The sequence below is a fragment of the Camarhynchus parvulus genome, chromosome 10 (genome assembly GCF_901933205.1).
Source record: "Camarhynchus parvulus chromosome 10, STF_HiC, whole genome shotgun sequence".
NCBI lineage: Eukaryota > Metazoa > Chordata > Aves > Passeriformes > Thraupidae > Camarhynchus > Camarhynchus parvulus.
Genome location: NC_044580.1, coordinates 3,656,159 through 3,674,552, shown reverse-complemented (window position 1 = coordinate 3,674,552; position 18,394 = coordinate 3,656,159). Strand labels below are relative to the sequence as shown.

The following is an 18,394-nucleotide window of genomic DNA, read 5'->3' as shown; positions in this document are numbered from 1 at the left end:
GCCGAGCCAAACTTCCCGGGGGGCTCACACCAACGCACGCACACGCACACATAGATATTTAATTTAATTCCCCCCGTTTTATTTTCATTTTCTCGGCACTTTCGGCGGGGCCCCCGGGGCGGAGCCGCCCTCGCCGCCGGGAGGGGCCGGTGCCCGCAGCGCCGGGGATGGGCTCCGCCGGGGCGTCCTCCGCTTAGAGCTGCCCGGCTCGGCTCGGCCCGGCCCGGCCCGGCCCGGCGCGCAGCATGGCCGCGGAGCTCAGCGCCGAGGAGGAGCAGGTAGGTCCCGCCGGGCTCCTCTTCCCCGGGTCGGGCTGGGCAGGACCCCGGGGGCTCCTTCCCCACACCGCTCCTTTCCCGTGGCTATTTGGCTAGCCCGGGTTGCCGGGCTGCTTTTTTCCCAGCCAGGCGATTCTCCCGATGGGAAGCCCCCCCACCCCGCGCAGCCCTCCATCCATGCCAAACCCGCAGCCTCCCAACCCACGCAGCGCCCACCCTGCAACCCCCATCCACGCACCCCCCCAGCCTTCCCGTTCCCCAGGAGCCCTCGCAAGGCCCCTGCCGTGGGTGCTGGGGCGTGGGTCCCGCATCCCCAGAGCAGCGTGGCCCCGCCGGCAAGCCTCCCTGCGGTGGGGATGGTGCTTGGGGATGGTGCGTGGGAATGGTGCGTGGGGATGGATGGATGGATGGATGGATGGATGCGTGTGCACGCGCTTCCCACGCCCCAGGCCTCCCGTGACGTCCCGGCTTCCTCCGCCGGCCTTGCGTCACCGCGGGAGGATGTTGCTGGGCTCGGGGAACGGGGCCCTGGAGCCGGCCGGGCCGTCTCGGGTGGCCGCAGCAATCCCTGCCTGTCCCCTCCTTTGTCCTCTTCGCCAGGCTTGCCCACCCGCGGCCGCTGGGCTTCCTGTGGATGGGGATGTGGAGCCTGGGAGCGGGACTGGCCGAGCTGCCGGGATCCCTCTGCCCCCTCGGGCTTTCACACTGGCCACGTTGGTGGCGCTGGGGACTGCAGAGCCAAGGCAAAAAAGTCCCGTTTTCTTTCCAAAATGGTCGGTTTTCCAGTTGGTTGGCTGGTTGGTTTTCTCCTTTAAAAATCCTTCGTTTCTACAGGGAGGTTTAGGAGGGCTGGGATGGAGATGCTGAGTTCCAAAACCTCCATGGAAGAGCCCCTCCTGCAGCCTGCGGTGGTGCTCAGCAAATGCAGAGCTACCAGGCTCTTTCCTCCTGGGAGCAGCACTGCTCTCTCCAGGGTGATAAAATCCCAAGGAATGGGGAGTGTCCTTGGAGTGTCCAAGGAGGGAGTGTCCTCTGTCCCCACAGGTGCCTGAGATTTGCGTTTCTCCTGTGTCATGGAGGAGGCAAAGCTTCCAGAAATAGAGGTTTTGGAGATCCTGCACCGGCAGGGAAGGCTGGTTTGCAGTGGGAGCAGCATCCCAGGAGAGGGATCTGAGATGTCTGGTTTGTTTGGGAATATTGGATGGAGAAGGTGAAGAGATGTTTGCAATAATGGCTCCAGGTTTGGGTCATCAGCTTGGTGTGGGGAAGGCTGCCTTTCGTGCTGCCCTCGGTGGCTTGGAAGCCAAAATAATGGAAGTTTCCTTCTCTTCATGGGTAAGTGGTGGTTTGGGCTGGAACATGCCCTTCCTGCCATCCCTTCATCAAGATTTCCTCCACTCTCCCCTGTTACCAACAGCAAGCCAGAGGGAAATTCACTCTTCTCTTAGGCCAGCCTTGGGACATCTCTTCTACTGGCTCTCTGCAGCTCCCTCCCTAGCCTATCCCTGAGGAGCCAAACCAATTTTCCTTGAAGATTTTCAGCCCAGCTGCAGTCTCCACAGATTTATCCCCCACTTCCCCATGCTGAAGGAGGAGGGCAGGTTTGCTGCCTGGGGGAGGAGGGCTGGGAGAACCCCTGGATTCCAGCAGCAGTGGCTTTGTCACCACCCTGCTCCAGCGCAGTGGGGACAGGGATGACGCCAGCACTCCAAAGACCAGCATTGTTCCAAACGCCTGGCCATGGACAATTTCACTCCCAGTGCTGCAGAAACAGGACTTCTTGCTGCAGCTCTGGGTCACAGGCTTTGTTTTTGGCACGTGGAGCGATCCCTGCTCCGCTGGGATTGACATGTGTATAAATCCATTTGGGATTGGGGCTAGGAATGATGATGAGACCCAGTGGAGCACAAAGGGGGCAGAGCTATGGCTGGCATTGATGCTCAGCTCTGTAATGCCTGGCTCCCTGCTGTTGAATGGCAGCACTGGTAAGTTTGGAATTTGGTTTTGTTCCCAGGGAAAGCTGGAATTCATGGCTGAACTGCCCTGCAAAGATAGTGCTTGTTCTTGTGCATCTTCCCCTTGCAAAAAGCCCGTCATCCCTCGTGACAGCTGCTGGAAATGGGATTGTGTGAAGTGTGGTGGGTTAGATGTTGAGGAAGCAGACCTGAACCGCAGGCTGCATCCTCTCCTCATTGCCATTGTGCCCTTTGGGCCCCTCTTCCCATCATCTGGGGAGTCCCTTCCCATTATCTTGGTGTATCATTGCCAGCTCAGGCTGCGGTGTCCGCTCTGGTTTTTGTCCAGGGGAAGTGGGATTTGTACCTGGCTCTCACTCCCATACCTTGCCTGTCCTGCACGTGCTGGGGAAGGATCTTCTTCACTTATTTTGGGTTTGCATCTGCAGCCCTGGATTTTGAGCAGCTGGGTGCCATGGGGGATGCCCTGGCAAAGCTGAGGTGTCCCCAGGATATATTGATAGGATATGTTTACAGTTAGAATATATTCCTGTATGTGTGGATGTGTGCTGTGTTAAGGCTGAAGATGGTTCCTGTATTGCCCCATTTATTTTCCTGTGGTGCTTGCCTGGCTGCTTTGTGTGACTCTGGGACCAAGTTAGGGAGCTCCTGGCTGCAGAGTGCTGGGAGAGACCCCTGGGATGAGCTGTGCTCCTGTGGCCCATCTCATGAGAGGGGCTCCCTGTCCCTGCCGAGCCTCGCGCCGCCGATAAACCCCGGCCCTTCGCTTCCTCCTGTCGGAAGTCATTAACACCGACAAGCTTTTCTGGCTCAATAGCTCCCAGTAACTCTGAATAGTTCCCAGTAACTCCGTGCCTGACATCCTACACCGCCGCCTGGCTGCGTCCCTCCCTCCCTCCCGGAGCCAGCCTTCAGCACTCCCCTCCCTCCTCCACCTCCTTGCTCACCATCCTCCGCTCCGGGGAGCTTGGAAGCTGTTTTATTTGGCATGTGCCTGGGTGGGAGGAAGGCATTTTGGTATCTCCCTCCATGCTGCCTGCATCCTTTGAGCAGGATGCAGTGGAAGACTGGGCTACACTGCCCTGCCTCCCCTGGGGCTCCTATGTGGGACAGGGGATCAATGCATGGCAGAAGGTAAAGCTGTGTCCTGGGACCCTCCTGGTGTTCCATGTATGTATGAAACTGGTGTTACTGGGCGAGCTGGTCCATGTCCTGTAGCAGGTCGAAGTGTCAGCCCTCCAATGTCACTGCCTGTGTTCCCACAGCTGAGTTTGCTGCCCCGTGATGGAGCTGCAGCCCCAGGAGGCCCCTGCCAGCCGATGGGGCTGTGCTGGGGATGCTGTGTCTGAATGGGAGTTTGTTGCCTGTAAAATCCTCCTTTTAGTTCCCCTCTCCTTTCCATAAGCGTACCCCGGCCTCCGGGACATTTTTCCCACTCCTTGCTCCCTTTCCCATGTAGCATTTCTGCCGTCTCCATCGCCACTGCCCTTACCCCTTTTGTTGTGGAGCTCCCTGCTTCACCCCGAGAAGCTGCTGGGTCTGTTGAGGATTGTAGCTCCAACAAGGACCAGGAATGCTCCTTGGCCACCCCTCCTCCTCCTCCTCCTCTTCCTCTCACCGTGTCTCACTGCATGCCCCTGATCTCTCCCACAGGCAACCAAGCAGTTCCTGGAGGAGATCAACAAGTGGACAGGCCAGTACAATGTGTCCCCGCTCTCCTGGAACGTGGCTGTCAAGTTCCTCATGGCCCGCAAGTTCGACGTGCTGCGGGCCATCGAGCTCTTCCACTCCTACCGGGTAAGTGAGATGGGAACCCCCCATCTGAGGGCTTCCTGCTCCCCGGGACCTCCCTCCCCCTCCTCCTTTTTCTTTTTCTCTCTCCCTTACAAGTTTTATCCAGCTGGAAAATCCTTTTTCAGCCAAGGCGGGTTGCCATGGAGATCTCACCGATCCCAAATCCCTTCCTGTGCTCTGGGAGCAGCTCATGGGGTGCCCTCCTGGCTGGTGTGTGCTGCCCACAAAGCATCTCCCTATATGTTAAAGATATACATCCATTATTGCCTTTTCCAACCTGGTGTTGCAAAGCTGCTCCTTCTGTTACTGGGGGGTGTGCTGGAAGATGATCCCGTGGAGCAGAGGTTCCCTGGGACAGCTGGGTGCCCCGTGGGGCAGAGGTGGGCCATACCTGTGCCCCCTGTGCCCCCTGTCACTGCCCTCCGTGCCACAGGAGACACGGCTGAAGGAGGGGATTGTGAAGCTGAAGCCGCACGAGGAGCCGCTGCGCTCGGAGCTGCTCAGTGGGAAGTTCACCATTCTGGTAGGTGGGGTGTCCCCCAGGGAGTTCCCCAAGCTGGGTGGCTTATCCCAGCTCTGTTCCATGGGAATGCTCAGGAACCCGACCCCGTTTCCTCGGCAGAGCGTGCGGGACCCCTCGGGAGCCTCCATCGCCCTGTTCACAGCCAAACTGCACCACCCCAGCAAGAGTGTGCAGCACGTGGTGCTCCAGGCACTCTTCTACCTGCTGGACCGAGCTGTGGAGAGGTGAGCCTGCCTCTGCAGGGGTACCCTGTCTCACACTGGAGGGTCCCTGGGGAGCACATTCCCTCCTAGGGAGATCACTGCTCCCCATGGCTTGAAATTCCCTGGTTTGAACTCCAGCCAGTCCTCCTTATGGAGCTGTTCAGCAGGGGAGCAAAATCCCCCAAGCCCTGAGCCAGGCTCTTTGCAGCCTTGCCCTGTCCACACCCTGGGTTCAGTTTAGCAAAGTCCCAGATTCCTGCAGGCTCTGGCTGGGGAGGAGGCAGCCCCACTATCAGCCAGATGTAATGTGAGACCTGCCAAAAATATAAACCCAGGACATTCCCCTGCCATTTATTCTGCTGGGCTCTTTCTGTTTTCGACCTTACCCATCACGAGTGATGCTGCTGAGGCAGGCTTAAGGCACAAGTCAGGCTTAAATGAGGGTTCCAGGAAGAGATGGTAAAGCAGCTGGGAAGTGCAGAAGCAAGGTTTGGGTCTATGAGTCCTTTGGGAAGCATGGGAAGGGATTTTTGGGGGTCAGTATGGGGCAGAGCTGCTGATGCAGGAGGCAGGTGGTTGCATGTTGTGGGGTTGATGTTGTTCTTTTCCTCCTCTCAGCTTTGAGACACAAAGGAATGGGCTGGTATTCATCTACGACATGGCAGGGTCACAGTACACCAACTTCGAGCTGGACCTCAGCAAGAAGATCCTCAATCTGCTCAAGGTGCTGCCTGGGGGTTCACTGATACCTGAGGACAGTGTGTGGGCCACTCACTCACCAAGAACCCAAAGTCCTGTGGTTTTGGCATCAGTTTGCCCCCCAGACCAAGCTGACCACGTCTCGGCCAGGAGCATCAGCTGCAGGACCTGGGGGAGGCACTGGGAGCTTGCCAGGCTGGACCTGGCTGTGGCTGCGGTGTGGCGCGGGCGGGAGGGATCAGCTGTCCCCAGGCTGGATTCCTCTCACAGCTGCTGGCAGCACTTTTGGGAAAACAGATGCAAATTATTTTTTAATCGTGCTGGCATTTGGTGCCTCCTCCCTTCTCCGGAAAAAAAATCAATAAGAGTAAATACTGGCCGGGGTGTGTTCTTTGCATAATCCCGGTTCCCAGTCTTCACCTCTCCCTGTGGAGCCAAACCCTCTGCTTACCTAATTCCAAGGAAGTAATTTGGTTCCTTATCAAGTCATAAAAGCAAGCACAGCTGTGAGCGTGCGAGGCACACTTCAGATGTGGCATTGCCCTCATGGGTTCCCTGTGCTGGCTGTCACCTCTGCTGGGATATGTCCCCTGCCACAGCAGAGTGGGTCTGACCCCCTCCTCACGCCCACAGGGTGCCTTCCCAGCTCGGCTCAAGAAGGTTTTCATCGTGGGAGCACCCATGTGGTTCCGCGTGCCCTACTCCATCATCAGCCTGCTGCTGAAGGAGAAGCTGCGGGAGCGGGTGAGTGGGGACCTTCCTGGCACGGGACTCTCCTGGCACAGGACCCTCAGCAGGCAGGGCTGAGGCTGCTTTCCCTTCATGCCAGGGTGGTGGAAGCAGCTTGTGCCATTCAGCCCCATCTGCTGGGAGCTGCTGACCACCAGAGCTTTGGCGTCCCTGTCCCTGGCGAATCTTCTCCAACCTTCTTGGAGTCACCCCTGCCTTTCCCCTTCCTCTCACAGGTGCAGATGGTGAAGATGTCAGAGCTGAAGGATCACCTGCCCCGGGAATGCCTCCCTGAGTACCTCGGAGGGTCCCTCAAGCTGGACCCTCTGAGCTGGAACTGCCGGTTCCTGCCCCAGCAGAACGGGCACCCCGACCCCCTGGACGAGCTCATCCTGGTGCCGCTGGCGGCCCCCAAAGATAACGGCTCCGTCCACGTCCCCGGGCCCAAGTCTGTCACCCTCCAGGAGCTGCTGGATCATGTCAGCCACAAGCAGAAACGTGGCATCTATGAGGAGTACGAAGACATTCGGCGCAGGAGCCCGGCCGGCACCTTCGCCTGCTCTTTGTGAGTTGTGGGAGGGAGCCAGGTGCCCCTCTCACCCCAGAAAGCTGTGTGCACTCCCACCCCAGGCTTCTGCTGCTGGACGGGGGCCCATCAGCCTCTTCATGGTGTGGGGCTTTGGGTTAGCAACACAGAACCCCGGCCTAGGGATGGTGTGAGCCCCCTTTGTGGGTCCTGCAGCCTCTGGGAATAAGGGGGAGCTGTGGAGGACAGCAGGGACCAGGACCTGGCCGGGACTCTGCTTCCCGAGGCTTTGGCCAGGTGATGGCAGCAGAGCCCAGACTACGGGCCCCAGAGGCTTGCACAGAGGGAGGGATGCTGCCTTTGCCTTGCCTGGCATACATCCCTGCTTCCCTCTCCCCTGCCTCCCAGGGCACCCTACAACCAGGACAAGAACCGGTACGGGGACGTGCCCTGCCTGGACCAAACCCGTGTCAAGCTGGCAAAGCCATACAGCCGCCCGGAGGTGAGCCAGCCCAGGAGAGAAACCCACAGTCCTGTGGGAAGCTGGCACAGCTGTCCCAGGGGTCTGGAGGCCTTATCTCACCCATGCTTTTCTCCCTGCAGCTGACTGACTACATCAACGCAAGCTTCATGGATGGCTACAAGCAGAGGAATGCTTACATTGGCACTCAGGGTATGCTGAGCCAACAAGGGGATGTTCTGCTCCTGATGCACCCATGGGTTCCACCTGTCTGCCCAGGGTCAGCCCCTGGCCATGGGGGACATCCCAGGAGCTGGGCACTGCCCAGCAGGTCCCCCTTCTCCCAGGGTGTATTTACTCCTCCCTGGGTGTATTTATTCCCCTCTCAGTTTCCAGCCAGTGGACTGAAGTTTTTCCTGGAAGAGAGTAAGGGCATTAATCTTCATCCATGATAACAGTCCTCTCCCTGCCCCTATCCCAGCTCTGGATTTGCCCTATCTGCCCAGGGATGAGCAGAGAGGCAGGATGAGTGCTGAGCCATAGGAACATGGTGCTGGGGGTCGCAGTCAGTGACAGCTCCAGGCTGTGTATGGAGCCACACTTGGGTCAGCCCCTACAGGAATGGGCTGTGGTTCCCTGGGAGGGCTGATGGGGGGCTGGTGGATGCAGTTGGCCAAGGGGTTGCCCAGCTCCGTGAGGTTTTGGGCTGATGTGTGGGTTGTCCTTGCAGGGCCTCTGGAAAACACCTACGGTGACTTCTGGCGCATGGTGTGGGAGCAGAATGTCCTGGTGATCGTGATGACAACCCGGTGAGCGCTCATGGAGGGACACAGCCCTCTTTTTCTGTGCCAGATGAGCAGTTCTGGTATGGGATAAGCAGTGCTGGGCTCGGGACAGTGATCCTGCAGCAGTGGTGCCAGCCAGAGCCCCACAGAGGTGGGACATTGGGTTAAGGACAGACTGTTTGGTCCCTGCGGGATCCCCAAAGGACCAAGGCTGGGTGGCATGGGAGATGTCTCAGGCAGGACAAGGAGGACGTTACCAGCTTCTTTATCCTCCCAGGCTGGAGGAGGGAGGCAGAAGGAAGTGTGGCCAGTACTGGCCTCTGGAAAAGGATTTCCAGGTGTGCTTTGGGGCCCTGACCATCACCAACCTGGGCGTAGAGAACCTCAACCATTACAAGAAAACCATCCTGGAGATCCACAGCTCAGAGGTGCGTGGGCACAGCTGCCTGGTGGAGGAATGGCATGGGTGCACCAGGGATCAGGGGAGGAAAGAGTCTAAACCCCCTGCTTTCCCCAGACCAGGGAGCGGCGGCTGGTGTCCCACTTCCAGTACCTGAGCTGGCCAGATTATGGCGTCCCCTCTTCTGCTGCCACTCTCATTGACTTTTTGGGGGCCGTGAAGCAGCAGCAGAGAGTGGCTGTCAGCGCCCTGGGACCTCGCTTCAAGGGCCACCCCGGGGGACCCCCAGTCGTGGTGCACTGCAGCGCAGGCATTGGCAGGACAGGTAATGGGTGTGGGGGAGGATTGGGGATGGTGGGGTGACAAGTGCAGCTTCCCTGGGGTGTTTCCATCCTGGGGACCCATGGTGTGTTTGCAAGCTGAGACATGTCCTCAGGACTTCCCACAACCATCAGACCTGGGAGAAGTCCCCAGATGCCCTTAGGAGATCAGTGGGGGGCTGCGCACCAGCACTCCAGTTCTCACAAGGGGTGGTGATGGTGCCATTCGGTGTCTGATGGCGTCCCATTGCCGTCCCTAGGTACCTTCTGCGCGCTGGACATCTGCCTGTCACAGCTGCAGGACGTGGGCACGCTGAACATCTACCAGACAGTGCTGCGCATGCGGAGCCAGCGCGCCTTCAGCATCCAGACCCCCGAGCAGTATTACTTCTGCTACACCGCCATCCTGGAGCACGCCCAGCGCGAGGGGCTGCTGCTCACCAACCACAGCCGGGCCGCCCAGGAGAAGAGCTCGCCGGGGCACTGAGACCCTCCGCCTCCCTTGGATGCCGCTGCCCATCCTCGGGGGCTGCCCGTGCCGCCTCGGGACTCAGCAGGGCCGGAGCACCTCGGCTGTCAGCACTGCTATGGAACTGTGCCTTATTCAACCCAAACGGTGGCTGCCACTTTGCCGGCACGGGAAGGGGCTCTGACTCCTCCCCGTCGTGTTTCGGTTGGGTTTGGATGGTTGGGGAGGTGGTTTGTCTTCTCTTCGAGTTGTTGGGATTTTTTATTTTGTTTTCGGGTTTTTTTTGTTGTTGTTGGGACCACCTAAGATGTACCTAGAGAGGGGCTTTGCAAAGTCCTAGGAAATGTATTCCCAGTCCTGGGGCTGAGGAAGAGGCACGTGCTTCGGTCTCACCTGACGCTCCATGTGTGTGTCTGTATGTATGTGTGTATATAATATACCCCCGCTGTGACCCCCGGCTATTATATAGATACATATATACAACCTCCCCTTTAGCAGCTCCCAAGGGTCCCCGCTGTCCTGCCACCTCACTGCTGTGATCTCTGGAGCGGTGAGTTTGGTCCTGGCTCTGTCTTGTCTTCCCCCTTGCCCTTACTTCCCCTCATGGGCAGCATTGGGACCCAGTACCCACTCCTGTGCCCATCCCGCTGGAGGCACAAGGATACCTGATGGTGTCCCCCCTGTTTCTTTGTCTCATCCTCCCCACGGAGAGAGATAGCAGCAGTGCTCCTGGGAGGATCTGGAGGACTGGGTTGTCTGGGGGATGCTGAGCTGGCAGGCATCCCCTGCCCTTGGGTGCCACTGAGGGAGTCACTAGGTACGAGGTGACAGGGTGACGGGGCCGTGGGGACCGACCGGCTCTCCAGGTTACCCGGCTTTCCCAAGCTGCCACTGGGAACCCGCAGGCCCAGCCCTGTGTTGAGTCATGGGCTGGGAAAGCGCTGAGCAAGAGTAAACCCCAAACCCTGGAGAGGCAACGAGCCTCTGCCCCAGCCCCTGCCACTGCCTGGGCCTCCCCAACTTTATACTGTAATAAGCTCTTTGAATGTGTATATTCTTATTTTTTTATAATCTTGTTGGGGGAGGGGGGCGCAGGGTTTGGGAGGTTTTGTTTTGTTTTCTTTTGGGGTTTTTTTGTGTTTGGTTTTTTTTTTTTATTTAACATTAACTTGATCCAAGCCAGAGCCAGAAGTATTTGTAAATGTTCCTATTTTGCTCTCAGAGAAACCTTTTTGTTGTTGTTACTTTTTTGGGAGTTGTTTTGTTTTTATTTGTATTGATATATAAATATACCACCAGTGACCAGTTCTCTTTGCTGTCGTGGGGGCATTGGGCAGGACAGAAGGAGGGAATTCAGGGCTTTGCATGGGCTGTGATCTCTGAAAACCAGCTGGCCCCATCCCTGGCTAGACATGGACTTTGAGGAGCAGAGGGCTGTGTTTAGGGCTTCTTCTGGCCTGGGTGAGGCGGAGACAGAGATAACCAGGCTGCAGGAAGCTTTCCTGGGCAGGCAGGATAGGGTCAGGAGGGAAGGCAGTACAATGAGCTGGTGTAGCCAGCGGGGACACAAGCCCCCTACTCCAAGCTCCTGCCTCTTTTCCCAGGGCCTTGACAAGCCTCAGGATATCAGTCTCCAGTCTGGCCATGGTATCTGCCTGCTGCTGCCTTTTGCTGCAGGATTTGGGGGTGCAGGCATCACCTCTGTGCTTCTGGATCCCCTCTGAGCAGGCATGTAGGGCATAAAAATTAGGGGAACTCCTGGGCTGTCAGGCAGCCCCAGTGCCTTCAGGTGCAAGCAATGCCAGTTCCGGAGCAGCAGCAGCAGCCTGAGGCTTAGGATGAGGGAATAAAAAAAGGCAGCTTGTGCAAATGAAGCCCTAGAGCCAGCCAGAGAGCTCGTGCCCCAGAGCAGGGCAGCTGGCGGGTGTGAAGAGCAGCACCTGTGTTTGTTCAGCTGGAGCCTAAAAAAGTGAGGGATGCCAGTGTCTTTCTAGGACTAGCACAGGGAGAAGCTTTCCCCTGTGCTCTGGGGGTGGACTGGCGTGGCTGTGCCAAACTGAGGTCAGACACAAGCACTGGAAGGCTGGAAAAGAACCAGAGGCAGCAGGGAATCTGGAAGGGCTGCATGTCCCAGGGCATAGTGCACTGGAGAGAGAGAAGTGGGTGTTGGGAGCGCCCCTGGAGCTGTGCACATCCTGCCTGAGAGTGATTCTGGTTCAGCTGCAGTATCCTATCCTTCCAGGTACCATTTTCCACCCAGCTGTCTCCTGGAGCAGCATCAGCCCAGGCAGTGTGATCTGCTCCTCTGGCTCAGGCTGCCCCAGAGTTTCCCTCCAGGCACCCATTGCAGGGTGGCTCCTCTGAGAGAGCTCTCATCCTCTGAAGGAAGGCTCCTGGGGCCCTCCCTCCTCACTGCCAAACTTTTTCACCCAGCTGGGCTTTCTTCTCAGCACACGTGCAGGAGGGTAGTGTTGGCAGTTCATTGTTAATCCTGTGCTGTCAGCAGCAGCTCCCTGTGGCTCAGCAGGGCTTTTGGCGAAGTGTTGGGTCCAGATCAGAAAGCTGCAGGTGATGCCAAGTGTCCCACGTGGCCCCACCACGAATGTGCCCAGCCCGTGTGTCTCTTCCTCTGGCTGTGAAATCCCAACCAAGCCCGCTCTGTGCACGTGGTAAAGGTGGTTGTGCATTCTAGCTCAATCCCACAGGATGTGGGCACAGAGAACCAAAAGGTTTCCAAGACTTATGTGCTGGGTATCTGATAGGAATAACCAGAGGAGAAGGGAGGGAGATAACCAACTCTGGCTCTGAATGGGAACAGCTCGGATATGCTGCTCCCTTCGAGGAGGGATGAAGAGCCCATCTGTGCTGGAGGCGGAGGAAAAGGTTGTAAACCTTTTCCATGGGAAAACAACCCAAACATTCACCCTCCCTTACTATTTCCAGGGCTGTGTTTCTTCTCAAAGCCAGCATTTTCAGTCCTCTTGCACAACATGATGTTTTGTTCCATCCATTCCTTCTGTGCCAGCAGGTCCTGCTCAGCAGTAGAAACAAGGATTTCTCTGGAAATGGTCACTTCACACAGACAGCCAAAAATTACTGGAAAGAAAAACTCTGTATTGTTTGGAGAGCGGTCTGAAAAATGGGCTGTTGAGTGCAAGCAGCCTGATGCCTGGAGGATCTCCCCTTCCCTGGAGTGGCCCAGAGATGGGGATCAGCCACCACAGGCAAAAGTAACAACACAGAACGAAATCCAAAGTTCTGCTGGAGTTTGGAAACGGGGATTTAAAGGCATTGCAGGGCAATCCTAAAGTGGCGCTGCCATCGCTGTGCCCACCTGTCTCATTTGGCTTTCTTGGCTGCGTGCACGCCTCGCTAATGACAATTACTTTAGAGCTTGTAATTTTGTACCCTGGGAGTTTGGAAAGAGCCTAGCTCCAGAGCGCTTCATTTCCCAGCCCTTCTGCTTCCTTGTCTCGGGTTTCCAAGGCTCAGGCTCGATCTCCAGTGGCACCGCAGCCCGTGCAGGCTCAAACCCCCGTGTCGAGAGCCCTTCCAGGGGTTAAACCGAGCTGCAGCTCCCAGCTACAGAGAGAGAGAGGAGAGAGCTCCTCTGCTTGTCCCGGCACCAGCCCACTGCCCGCGCCTGCAACGCTCTCCCGCTCTGAGAAAGGGAAGAACAGCTGCAAAGAAAAAAAAAAAATATAACTAGGAGATTTGGACCTTGTTTGAGTAAAGGTGCTTGAAACACACATTTTAACACAGGTGTGGAACATGTGTGTTTGTATTTCACCCTTTTCCGAGCACACTCTAGATGCCAAGACGAGCACTAACGGGCGGCCAGGCCTGGCTGCTGCAGCCTCCGTCAGGGGAGCCCAGCAGCCCACTCCACAACTTTCCAAAAGGAGACAAACACGGTGATTGCAGGCATCAGCCCCCAGCTCCAGCTCGTGTTCTAGCGGAGGGGAAGGCCGGCTGCCGCCGCGGGGGCACCGGCTCGCCCGGCTCCCTCCCGCCCTCCGCCGCCGGGAGAGGCCTTTCCCTCACACCCCCTCGCTCGCGGCCCCCCTCCCTCCCTCCCTCCCGCCGTGGGCGGTGCGGCCGTGACGATCGGCACCGCGGGGCCAATCCGCCCCGGGGGGAGTTCCCCCTCCATTCAGGGCTGCTCGCCTGCGCGTTGAGGGTAGGTAACAGCTGCTTCCCCCACACGCACTTTCCCAGTTTCGCCCCCCTTCACGGGAATCGCTTCCCAAGGGCCGGCCGGGCGGCCGGGCGGGAACCTGAGGGAAAAGGCGGGGGGTGGGAGGGGAGGGAAGCGCGCGCGCGCTCCGGATCCCGCCGGCGGGAAGCGCGCGACGGGCGGGGGGGGAGGCGAGTGACTGAGTGTGTGTGTGCGCGGGGGGAGGGAGGGAGAGAGGGGGGCCATTGCCGCGGCGGCCACGCCCCCTTCCTGGCACGCCATTGGCTGCAGCGGCTGAGGGCGCCGCCCCCCGCGGCGCGCACCGCCCACGGCCCCCCCCCTCCTCCTCGGTGCGTGCGTGCGTGAGTGTGAGCGTGTGCGAGTGTGCGGGGCGTGTGCGGGAGCGAGTGTGTGTGTGCGCCCTGTGCCCCCCGCCCGCACGTGTAACCGACCCGCCCCACGTGGGGCGCCGCCATCCCGGAAGTGAAGGGGTCGGGGACAAAAGGCAGCGCCGCGCCACCCCCGGGCCCGGGCCCCGTCGCCAAGCCCCCCCCTCCCCTCCCGCCGCCGAACCGGTTGGCACCGGGGCCCGGGGCCGGGGGGAGGACGACGGGGGGATCCGCTGGCGCGGGCCGCGGCCGCGATGTAAACATTCCACAAAAGGGCTCCCCAGAGAGGGGGGCGTGGTCTCGCCTGTGGCGGGCGGGGCCAATTCGCCGCGTGGGTGGGCTTCTCGCCGTGACGGCGGCGCGGCCCCGCTCGCCAATTGGCTGGCGCTTTGGTATCGCAGCCAATAGGATGGCGGGGGAGGCGGGACGGGGGCGGGGCGCGCTGCTTATACGGACATTTTTCTTCGGCGGTCGCTCCCCCCCCTCCTCTCCTCCCTCCCTTCCTCTCCACATCCCCTTCCTGGGGGCCGCGGCCAATAGGGGAGGTCCTGGTGGGCGGGGCCAGCGCTCCCATTGGCCGAGACGGTGACGGGCGCGCGTCTCAGCCAACGGGCGCTCGGGGCTCCCCCCCTGTGCGAGGAGGGGCGGGATTTCCCGGGGAACAGAGAAGCGGGCAGCGCTCCGCCGCGGCGGCCGACAGACGGTTACTCCATCTTACCCCCCCCGCCGAGCCCCCCGCCCCCGCCGGGGCACCGGCGCCGCCCCCGCCCGCCCCCCCCCTCCGGGAGGAGGGGCGCGGGGATCCCCCCTTCTCACTGCGCCGGGGACAGCCCGCCCCCGCCGCCCGCCCGGGAGGTGCCCGCCACCCCCGGACCCTGAGGGAGACCCGGCCGCTGCCAGGAGCCGCTTCGAGGTAAGGAAGAGCGGGGCGGCGGGGACGGGAGGCCGCCGGGCCCGGGGCCGGCCCCCTCCGGCGATCCGTAGGGGGCGGGGCCCGGCGCCGGTGCGGCGGCGGCGCGGGGTTGGCGGGGGGCCGGTCGGTGCCCGCGGCGCGGCTCCCCGGGGAGCCCCCGGCCCGCGCGGGCGGCCGCGCGTCCTCCCGCCCCGCCCCGCCCCGCCGGGGTGTCCCGGCCCCGGCATGGCGGGAGCGGCGGGCGGAGCGTGCGGCGGCCGCTGGGCGCGCTGCAGCCGGGCGCCGCCTCCTCCCCCGCCCTCCGCCCGCCCTCCGCCCGGTGCCGCTCCCGGGCTGCGGCGGGACCGCCCCCGGCAGCGCTCGCCCGCATTGCACGGCCCCGGTACCGGCCGCACCGCGCGCCGGGGCTCCCGCCCGCCCGGGGGGCGTTCCGAGAGGCGGGGGGGCGGCGCGGTGCTCCCCGGTGCCGGTGTTCGCCCAACTTGCCGGCGGAGTTGCCATGAAGGCGGCGTGCCGGTGCCGGTCCCCGCGGCACGGCCGCTCCGGGCTGGCCGGGGCTCCGCCGTGGCTCTCGCAGCTCTCCCGCTCCGCAGCGCGGCTCTCCGGAAGGACCTGTTGGAGCGGCACAGGCGCGGAAACCCGAGAGCTCCCCGTGCACCCGTTAATTTATCTGCGATTTTAATAGCGAGCCGCAGCCCTCTGCTCGTCCTCCCGTGCTCTGAACTTGGCAGATGCTTACATTGGCATTCCATCCAATTTTTTTAATTCTTCAGGTTGTTGTACATCCCTAGAAACTACTTCGGGGTTGGATTTTTTTGATAACAGGAGGCTGGTGGAGTTCAGGTAGCTTTAAAAATATGACTGTGCTTTGCGTCTGCTTAACTAAATCCTGTTTTTTCTGCCTCTTCCTGGCCTGGGTTCAGACCCATTCTGCATTTTAACGGTCATTATTTGTGTGAATAGCACGTGTGCTCAGATACAAATTGCATCCCTGAAGAAACTTACTTCTTTGCACCACTGAAATGGGGTGAAATAGGTTGTGTCAGCTCTATTTTAAACTCATTATCAAAGGCATCTCCAGCTGTGCCTGGATTTTCAGTCTCCCACGCTGTCCAGAGGAACCTAAACTTGGTCTCTGTGTTAAAGTGTAGCTTAGGGCTGACATAACACCTCATGTTTCTTTTAACTTGCTGCTTTTTGCTGTGCTAAAAGGTGCAGGCTCAGTAAACAAGTGGGAAATGCCCAGCTTAATCCAATACAGCTGTATCTGTACTGGCCATTTTCCACTCCTGACTCATAATTATTTTAAAAAATACAGTTTCAGAAAAGTAAGCATTACTATATAGGATTAACTGTATAGTGCAGTATTTTAAATTAAAATGGCATTTTATTTTAATACACTAATTATAAAGCATCTGTAAAACTTCCTTCATCACACAAAGTGCCTTGGCAGCCCGGTGTCAGCCTGTGCTGGATCTCCAAGAGTAGAAAACCACTTTTGAGGGTCTTTTTCTTTCCCCTGCTGAGGTGAAGGTAGTGCTTTTTGACATGGGTACGCCCTTTGCAAAAGGAAATCGTGCTTTCTCCCCTCCAGAGTATCTTCTCCTCATCCCTCCCACCTTCTGCTTCTGCTGAAGACACATGGTCTCAGCATGAATTAGTTTGAGATGCTGCAACGTAGTCATTCATCCAAAAAAATGGCACTAATTCGCTCAAGTTTGGGGAAAGTCTGGTTGATTCAGGCTGGCTTTGTGAGCAGTGTGGGGAAGGGGGATGCTCTCCCCCTGGCCCCAGCCTGGGTTGCTGGGGCAGCCCTGTGCTCAGGCTCCTGGCACGTGTGGGGCTGGGAGCATCGTGTTGGAATTGGCAGGAGGATCATTTACGTTTCCAGGATTTATGAATCGTTTTCTGTCCAGATTGCTGTTCTGGACTTCTCCAGCGTTGGAAAGCTTTTATGGCTGTTGGAGCTGGAGCAGAAAAGAGCCCCATAATAGCTGTCACTTCAGCCTGGGCTGTGCTTTTGGGACCAGGCTACTTTTTTCCAACTCTGGTGGGGTCTTGTCTTTTTTAATTTGGTTAAATAAAGGGATTCTGATCATTCTCTCTGTGCATGGGGTAGGTGCAGTTAGGAAACAGGGCAGAACAATGCTCTGAGCTCTGTTGAGCATGTTTTGGATCGTGTCTGTGGTGGGGTTTGGCTCCTGGGCCACTTTTTGGCAAAGCAGGGATCAATGCCTCACCAACTTGTTCCCCATCTGGACAAGTGGGGTTTGTTTGTGTCCCATCTGCCTCTTGGTGAGTGCTGGCACGATGTCACCCTGCAGAAAACTCTCCCAACTGCTCCCAAAGCTTCAGGTTGTGCTTTTCCAGCACCTTTTTCTAAGGATGCTTCTCATTTCATTTTGGAATGATGCTGTGATCCCAGATGTGCCTTTCTGTAGCGTGGCCAAGGGGTTATCCCCGTGCTGCAGGGCTGCGTGGCCCCGTAAAAACAAAGTGTAGCAGTGACTGCTGAGCAAGCTGGGTCATGTTCTGGAAGTCGTGTGGCTGGGTTAGCAGCACTGCTGGAACCTGAGCTGGCTCCTTTCAGCAGGCACTGCTGTGCACTCCTCTCTAATCCTGTGTGGGATGTGTCCTGCAGGACATCCGTGACTGTTCCGGGAGCAGAGCTGGGACTTACACTTGCTGCTCCCTACTCTTGAGTCCTCTCTCCCTCAAAAGAAAACCTTTTAAAAAGCCCTCACATGTGTCAAACAAATAATCTGCAGCTCTGCAGTCTCCCTGCAGTTTTTCAGAGGGATCACAATCCTCTCCAGTGGATTTTTACAGCTTGTTGGTGGAGGTGGTGTTTATCCACAGGTGTGCTGGGTTTCCAACAGGTGTTGAGGCACTGCACCTTCCCAATTTGCTTCCTTCCTAGTCTCTATTTGGCTTTTTCTTTTAACTTTACCAGCTGATCTCCAATGCCTGAAGACCCTGCTTATCTGGTGGGAAATCCTGCAGTAGAAAGAATGGATATTTTTGGGATGTTATGTGGTAAAATGCTGGGGAGCAGAGCTGCCACCAGAGAGGCGGTTTTGTGATGGAAGAGAGCACCTGGGCTCTGGTGCCTCTGTTGCTCCCATGGAGCCGTGAGCAGGCAGGCAGGAGAGCCCTGCAGTGCTCCTCCAGCTGAATCCAGCCTTGTCCCCTCTTTGTTCCCTCTCCTTCTGTGTCAGTACTGCCACTCCTCTGCTTTCCTCAGTAGAGGAAAAGGGATGTACTCCACTTGCCCTTATCTATCCCACCAGCTCATGTGGAGCAGATGGATGGGGAAACCCTCTGATGAAGCTGGTCAGGTAAAATTCCATAATTCTGGTGTTGTTACTGAGATGCAACATAGCTTTTCTTAATTTTTCCTTTGCTTTACCAGCTGAAGATCCTGTGTGTGTGTCTGCCTGATGCATGCTACCTGTGGCACGGAGCTGGGAGGTGGCACAGGTGGGAAGATCCAGAGGTGTGTTCCCATGCAGCCCCTGTTTCCTGCAGAAAACCCCTCAAAAAGCCTAAAAACTAAAAACCCAATGGTTTTCATCCTCCCCTAGACAGAATGAAGTGTGCTCCTTTTAAGGAGTTAAAAGGGAGTTTGGGTAGAAATGCTGCTGGGGAAAGGGAATTCAATTCTTGACTTGGTCTGCTCAGGTGGAGCTAAGATCTCCTGCATGCATCCTGTTAATGCTTTTAACAAAGGAAAGTACCTGAATTTTGTGACTT

General features: G+C 58.2%; 2 protein-coding genes across 2 annotated transcripts in view; both read left to right on the top strand.

The window, feature by feature from the left end:
- Positions 1 to 80: 80 nt before the first annotated feature.
- Positions 81 to 10,469, top strand: PTPN9 (protein tyrosine phosphatase non-receptor type 9). The gene is made up of 13 exons (XM_030955572.1): positions 81 to 278; positions 3,908 to 4,051; positions 4,482 to 4,571; positions 4,671 to 4,795; positions 5,393 to 5,498; positions 6,107 to 6,217; positions 6,439 to 6,767; positions 7,137 to 7,230; positions 7,332 to 7,401; positions 7,919 to 7,997; positions 8,251 to 8,401; positions 8,491 to 8,698; positions 8,954 to 10,469. Exons 1-13 carry the CDS (start codon positions 246 to 248, stop codon positions 9,178 to 9,180), a joined length of 1,767 nt encoding a protein of 588 aa, XP_030811432.1. The 5' UTR covers positions 81 to 245; the 3' UTR covers positions 9,181 to 10,469.
- A 3,839-nt stretch (positions 10,470 to 14,308) lies between these two features.
- The window catches only part of SIN3A (SIN3 transcription regulator family member A), a 31,443-nt gene continuing 27,357 nt past the window's right edge, over positions 14,309 to 18,394 (top strand). The window contains 1 exon segment of the mRNA XM_030955226.1: positions 14,309 to 14,641. The gene's annotated coding sequence lies outside the window, so the exon portion shown is untranslated.

Excerpts from the sequence above, each read along its gene's own strand:
- PTPN9 (XM_030955572.1), top strand. The coding sequence starts at position 246 with ATGGCCGCGGAGCTCAGCGCCGAGGAGGAGCAG. Across the intron at positions 279-3,907 it reads TCAGCGCCGAGGAGGAGCAG|GCAACCAAGCAGTTCCTGGA; the intron begins GTAGGTCCCGCC and ends TCTCTCCCACAG. Across the intron at positions 4,572-4,670 it reads GTGGGAAGTTCACCATTCTG|AGCGTGCGGGACCCCTCGGG; the intron begins GTAGGTGGGGTG and ends TTTCCTCGGCAG.